General features: G+C 29.0%; 1 protein-coding gene across 2 annotated transcripts; it reads left to right on the forward strand.

Moving 5' to 3' along the window:
- The first annotated feature begins 1966 nt into the window (after positions 1-1966).
- LOC108344777 (acyltransferase GLAUCE) lies at positions 1967-7133 on the forward strand. 2 transcript variants are annotated; one of them, XM_052867412.1, is made up of 3 exons: positions 2344-2481; positions 4470-4504; positions 5982-7133. In XM_052867412.1, the coding sequence occupies exons 2-3, from the start codon at positions 4487-4489 to the stop codon at positions 6864-6866; spliced, it is 903 nt and encodes a 300-aa protein (XP_052723372.1). In that variant the 5' UTR covers positions 2344-2481; positions 4470-4486; the 3' UTR covers positions 6867-7133. The 2 variants fall into 2 exon arrangements, with proteins under 2 accessions (XP_017438755.1, XP_052723372.1); XM_017583266.2 differs by lacking the exon at positions 4470-4504 and having other exon boundaries at positions 1967-2481.
- Positions 7134-7462: the final 329 nt, after the last annotated feature.

A 7462-nucleotide genomic window follows, 5' to 3' on the forward strand; every position in this document is an offset into this window, starting at 1 on the left:
TTTTTAGCTACAAAGTTATATTAACAAAATAGAGGTGAAAGAGTATATTTCATTCTTATTAATAATAACATATAAATTTAAAATAAAATTTACGATGTCTTAAACTATATATAAATAGTATACAAACATTACAAAAATTTTATAGATAGAAAAACGTTTGCTGGTAAATATAAATTATGGACACAAATTTATTCTTTTAGTAAAATTTGTCAATAAATTTATGAGTAATACATAATTTATTTATCAAAAATTTTTGTTGTTGTTAATTTTTCAGTAATTATAAATCTTAAATTTTGTTGGTAAAATTTGTCGATAAAATTTATCGATAATTTAAAATGTTTATTATCAACAAATTTGTCTATTAGTAAATCCATAGATAAAAAGAGCAGATAATTTTCCATCCAAATAACCCAAATCCAATTTCACGGGGAAGGAAATATCTTTTTTCTTCATCTCTAAACATAAAAAAGCTTTCTTCATCTTCTCTCATGCATAACTCACACTAGTAGAATCCAGGGCCTCATCACTATTGTCCCTGTTGTCAATCGAGCTCACCTCATTGGAGATCAGACAGTCCACCAAAACTACTGTTGTTGACTCAATTTCGGGACTGAATCTCTCAGGGGTTTAATCGCAAGTTGTAGGATTTGGTTCTCAAACTCAAATTATTCTCCTCGCTGGAAACAATTCACCCAAATGAAAAGTGTGTGTCACGACATTGTGCTCGCTTTGGTGTTGATGGCCTTTGTGCACTTGGTGGAGGTGATGTGATCACTGATCAGGTCCATTAGGCCCCCTCTAGTGGACGAGATCGAATTGAATTATGAGATTTTGAAGGTGATAGCACTATTGAACTCACGCGATCTGCTGCTACAGGTGTTGGCATTAAAGTACATGTTAGAGACTTGTCGAGCTCACAAAATCATTTGTTTAATCTCGACCATCTATTTTAAGGTCGACCTTACTATTTTTAAGCTTGACCCTTTTAAACTTAGTCCTACCAATTTTATGTTCGACCATGTACTATTTTTATTTTGGTGATCTTTTTCCAGTTAATATAGCACTATTACAGATGCCTTTATGAAGTTGCATGACAAGATTTGTTGTGTAATTAGAGGTTGGGGAAGGGCTACCATAGAGAGAGAAAAAGGCTTTCAAACCGAAGGTTCTAGTGAGACTTAAAGAAATTTCTCTTTCTAATATTGAAGCTATCACCATTGTTGTTGAAGTTTTGTTTGGTTCTTCGTCATAAACTATTTTCTACAAACACGATAAAGAGTGAAGTAGTGTATGTGCACTCGGTGGATGAGCTTAGTTTTGGATGAACTCGATAGACTGAGCTCGATAGCTGAATAGGGTGAGCTCGATAAGACGTGCCTAAGTCATGTTATTACCAACGGATATCGCTCCTCAATAATTATTAATCTATACAAATAAATCTGTCGTAATTATTGAGAAAAATATTCATCGGTAATTATTGAATAACGATATCATTAGTATATTTTACTGACGAATTTTGATATGTCAGTAATTTATCGAAAAATAATAATTATCGACTGACTTATACAATTTTAAACATACATTAGCCAACAATAATTTTTTTTTAGTAAAACTCTAATATACAAACATTAAAAAATTTGTCCTTAATGCATATTCAAACAATCTCTTATATTTGAAAAATCTTCCACTTATATAGATAACATGTTATTATTTTCTTGTTTTCCAAATTGAGCTTGTTTGCTAACACTTGATTTGTTGACTCGTGCGTACTACAAATAGGATGATTTTCTAGTCTTATAATTCACATTGTACCACATTTGATCATTTGCTTCCATTTTCTCTTTTTATTTTTTATTTTTTTTATATATATTCTTTACATGTTTTCATGTCACAATCTTAGCCTCTACTTGTGTACCTAAACAGAGTCCATGGAACAACGTGCATGGAATCGCTATATATTACAACACACCCACTTTATTTTAAACACAAACACAGCCAAAAACATTAGACAGAGACACAAAAATGGGAACTGCTTATGACCACGATTCTCCTCCTCTACTCGAAGACCTTAAGGTGACCATCCACAACTCCTCCATGATTTTCCCATCCAAAGAGACTGAGAAAAAGTCCATGTTCTTGTCCAACATAGACAAGGTCCTCACCTTTGATGTTGAAACGGTTCACTTCTTCGGATCCAACAATGATTTTCCTCCCCATGTTGTCACTGAAATGCTCAAGAATGCCCTAGAGGATGCCCTTGTCGTTTATGACTTCTTGGGTGGAAGATTGAAGGTACACCCTGAAACCCAAAGGTTAGAGATGGATTGTACTCCAGAAGGGGCAGGCTTTGTGGTCGCTTCCAGTCAATACAAACTGGATCAGATAGGGGATTTGGATTATCCAAACACAGCCTTTGCACAATTGGTGCACAAGAACAAGAATTTTCTTAAAGAGGGTGATGATCCTCTGTGTGTTGCCCAGGTACATATACATTATCCATTATTGTCAATGATATTTTTATTCCTAAAATTCTTTTATATTTATTTGACATTATTTTCAGTGTTTTGTCTTTTTCTTATAAATACAAAAAAATATTTTGTTTATAATTATTTTCCTCTTACAATGTATTATCAATTATCAAATGAACGTAATTGTTAATTGAACTGTCATGTTACTAATATACTGCGTCATGTTACTAATATACTATGCGGCCGTATTCTTTTAAATATAGTTTCTTACTTATTCAAAATTATTAAAGTTGCAAAATGTGATGGATCTCATTTCTATTTTAAAATTTGTATTATCATTTTTAATATTTTTAACTAGTAAATCATGTTAAAAACATATCTGATAAATAGTTATCAATGACCCTCCTTGTTGTTTAATTATTGCCATTTCTTACTCTCTTTTTTTATATTTTTCTATACATCTAGTTATTAGAACAGCTTTTTTGTGACGAAGATAAACTTTTTAAATCATGATTCTTGATGATTATATATTATATGTATGATTACTATTACAAAATTAAGTTTGGTTTTGGTTAAAAAGTTTCTGGAATTATTTATATAAGTTTTCTAAATGGAAAAAGATAATGTATTACTTTTATTAAAACCTTTATGTCTTTTTTTGGTATATTAAATTTATAATAAGAGTAATATTATTATTATTATTATTATTATTTTCATTTCAATGTGTTTCAGTTTCTTCATATCCCTTTCGTTTCGAATTATAATATTTGTTATTTTCACAAGGTATATTTGAGGGCATAGATTATCATTAGAAAGTTCAAAATCGTATATGTCTTAAAATAAAAATAATTAAAATTTTAAAAGGACAATGCTAAATAAGATTTGAGAGATCAAATGTTGAAAATAAACCTTCTGAAAACAAAAAAAAGGAGCAAAAACTAATTTTCGTAAAAGAATCAGCTACAAAAAGTGGTTTAATTTTAGGGTAAAGTATCCTAGTTAAATAATTATTGAAACAAAACATTTCATTTTAAAAAAACATAAAAAGAACTGTTATTGCGTGTTTCCATGTGATTTCTTTATTAGGCTATTTTGGCTTTTAGTTCCAATAATAATAGTAGTGGAAAATTAAAGCCTTCAAATACAGTTAGCCGACTACGCTGTCACATTATGAAGTTCCTGCAATTAAATGAATCTCAATCTCTCAACTTTTATTCAATTTACAATATCAATTATTCCAACTCAATATCTAAAATAGATATAATGATGATTTACTGATAAAAATTAGAAGAAAAAATGAATTTTTTTTTCAACTAATAATTTAAAAATATAATTTAATGGATTTGAAAAAATAAATTATAGATTCAAATCCTTCACTGACAAAAGATAAACAACTAACATTACCCATAAAAAAAACACAATATCTACAATGCATATTAACATATTTTATCTCATATAAATTCATAATTATCTTTATATTTAAAAAAATGTTTTGCTCTTTAATACTGCACATCTAGACTCAATTATAAATAAAATTACCTATTTTTACATTGATGATATATTATTTGCTACTTTTACTTTCATACAAAATTAAAAAAAAACATGTTTTTTCTTAAATTATCTTTAATTATATTTATTGAAAAGGATGGCAACTTTAAATATAAATATATTTTAAAATAGTTACATGACTTAAATAATTGAAATTTATTAAACATAAATTTGAGTTCAATAGAAAATATAAAACTACGGAAATTACACTTTTTTTATGGACAAAGAAAAAGAGAGAAACAAGCCTTCGGTTGTATCATTAAATTTAATTACCAACCGATGTTGACATCACATATTCCTTGATTACAACGTCACAACCATTCAAATCGGTTCTTTATGATATTCAGACAATAAAAAAATTGTATAAACTTTAAGACCAAATAATTGAATTCTGAACAAGATTAATGTGATAGTTACTCACTAACTGCTTTGTACAATTCACTTTTTTTATAGGAATAAAGAAAAGAAATATGAACAACACAATTAAGGTGCAGTACATATTTTTAACTTGATAGTCTTCATATTTTTATTATTATTGGATAAAGTTAATCCCAGTTTTATTCGATGATAGAATTTAGCTTTCTAAAAACCTCTTAATGAAAGTTTTGCATGATAGATATATGATATGATCTTTTAACAAAAAATAAAGCTCTATTATATTTGGATGCAGTATTTCAGAATTATTATATTGAACATTATTGCTTCTTAGAATGTTACAGGCATGTTAATTTAATTATTTCTACATTCAGCCGTTTATTTTTTAAACTTTTAACATAGATATTACAGAAGTTAAAAAGTATTATCCCTTATATTTATAACTAGATGATATACTTTTTCTCTATAACTTTACATAAGAAAACCTTTTTTCTCGAAATATTAAAAATAAACTAATTTTAATTGTATTAATTGTTAAGCATATTATTGATTTATTATAAAGTTTATTAATTAAACTCCTAGTCATTCTCCCCAAAAGTGAACTATTAACTACAATTACACTTCGAATTAAGAGGGTTGTTGGAAATACATCTAATCACTATTTTAAAACATTTGAATTTATGTGTATATCTAAAACAATAAATTTATAATATTATTAATTATAGCTACTATAATAAAAAAATTTGTCGGTGATTTGGACTTATGTGTTATATATATATATATATATATATATATATATATATATATATATATATATATATATATATATATATATATAAATTAACATATAAACGATTCTTGTATTGCTAGTTGTTGCTTCTTTCGTCCATACTATTATAAAAAAAACTATGTTATTTAGACCACTGGATTTTTATCTATACCATTATATTATATAAAGGAGGTTTAACCTTTTTTACACATCTCAGTTTTTTAATTATACTCTTAATAAGTATTGTTTTTTAAATCTATACATATTTCGTTTTCCAATTTTATCATAAATATTTTTTTAAATTAAAATAATTATTTTATTAACTTTATCTTTTATATGACTATTTTTCAATTTGACCATTTTTCATTTATTTATGTTTTTAAAACTAAAATAACTATTTATAGTAAAAAAATATTTATAAAATAAATAAAAAATACTTTTTATAATTGTGTATTATATTTTGGTATGATAAAAAGTTGTGAAGCATACTAGTCTAAAGAAAAGAAATTAATCACTTCTATATTTTTGCACTTTTATAAAAGGGCTCACTTTAAATTATTGTATAGAAATTGTTGTGAGAGTATAGATTAGAGAAAATGTGTGAAAAATATAGACATCATGGATTTGTTTATACATATTTTTCTATAAACACTTTTTATAAGAAGAAAAAGAAGGAAAAATAAGTTTTTTCATGGGTTAAATTTCTTTATAAACAGGCTAAAAATTAAAATTTACGGAACCAAATAATAAATTTTACTTCTTTTAATCTTGAGTAAACATATTAATAATAAAACTTATAAAAAATGTTCTCTCTGACACAGATAACATCCTTCAAATGTGGTGGTTTTGCCATTGGCATTTCCACAAGCCACACTACATTCGACGGCCTCAGTTTCAAGACCTTCCTTGACAACGTCGCTTCCATAGCCGCTAAAAAGCCCTTGGCAGTGACGCCGTGCCATGACAGGCACCTGCTGGCGGCACGATCCCCGCCACGTGTCACCTTCCCACACCCGGAGATGCTGAAGCTGAACGACCTCCCCAAGTCCAACATCTTCGAAGCTTCAACGGAAGAGCTTCACTTCAAGGTCTTCAAACTAACCACAAACGACATCACAAAGCTCAAGGAAGAGGCGAGAAATTCAGTAGGTGGTGACAAAACCACACGCATCACAGGCTTTAACGCTATCACCGCCCACATATGGAGATGCAAGGCACTGTCATGCGATGATGATAGGAACCCTAATAGGTCATCGACGATTCTGTATGCTGTGGATATACGTTCGAGGTTGGAGCCTCCTTTGCCGAAATCTTACACGGGTAACGCAGTGTTAACGGCGTATGCCACAGCAACGTGTCGGGAGGTAGAAGAATGGCCGTTCATGAGGTTGGTTGAAGCAGTGCGTGAGGGTGCAACTAGGATGACGAATGAGTACGCAAGGTCGATCATTGACTGGGGAGAGATGAACAAAGGGTTTCCAAATGGGGAGGTTTTGGTGTCATCGTGGTGGAGATTAGGGTTTGAGGAGGTGGAGTTTCCATGGGGGAAGCCTAAGTATTGTTGCCCTGTGGTGTACCATAGGAAGGATATTATTCTGTTGTTTCCTCCTGTTGATGGAGGTGATGGGGTGAGTATTATTGTGGCTCTTCCTCCCAAGGATATGAACAAATTCCATGCACTCTTCAATAAGTTTTTGGGTGTTTGAGATTCTGGGGGATTAATGTGATATCTCTAGCCTTTTACTAGTTGTTATGTAATAAAGTATGTGGTTTTTCTTTATGTGAATGATGCAGTTTTATATATATAATGTTTGAAATTATAGTCATATAGAATTTAAATTTTCGAAATTTGTATCCAATATTAACACTTATAGGATGTATATTTTAAGTTGGGAAAGTTAATAATATCTATATTTCTTCGGAAATGTTCATGTGTGGTAAAATACCATACACGTGGACACTTTCTTTCTGCACCTCTATAATGTTTTCTGCACTCTCATAATCTTTTTCCATTTATTCTTTCCGGATTTATAATATAAGGGTTGTTTTACATTTTCCGATTGTTTAATTTGAAAATAACTTTAAATTTTTTCAATTTAGAAATAATTTCTAAAACAGTTTCTTAAATGTATAATCTGGAATAATTTCCAAATTTTGTATTCTAGAAGCCATTTTATTTTTGAAGAAAAATAAATTATAGATTGTATAATTTAGAAATAATTTTATACTTTCGGAATAATATGAAAAAGGTAAAATGGAAAAAAAAAATTGAGAGTGCAGGAAGAAACTGCATTTTGTATGT

This window comes from Vigna angularis, chromosome 8 (genome assembly GCF_016808095.1).
Source record: "Vigna angularis cultivar LongXiaoDou No.4 chromosome 8, ASM1680809v1, whole genome shotgun sequence".
Taxonomy (NCBI): Eukaryota; Viridiplantae; Streptophyta; class Magnoliopsida; order Fabales; family Fabaceae; genus Vigna; species Vigna angularis.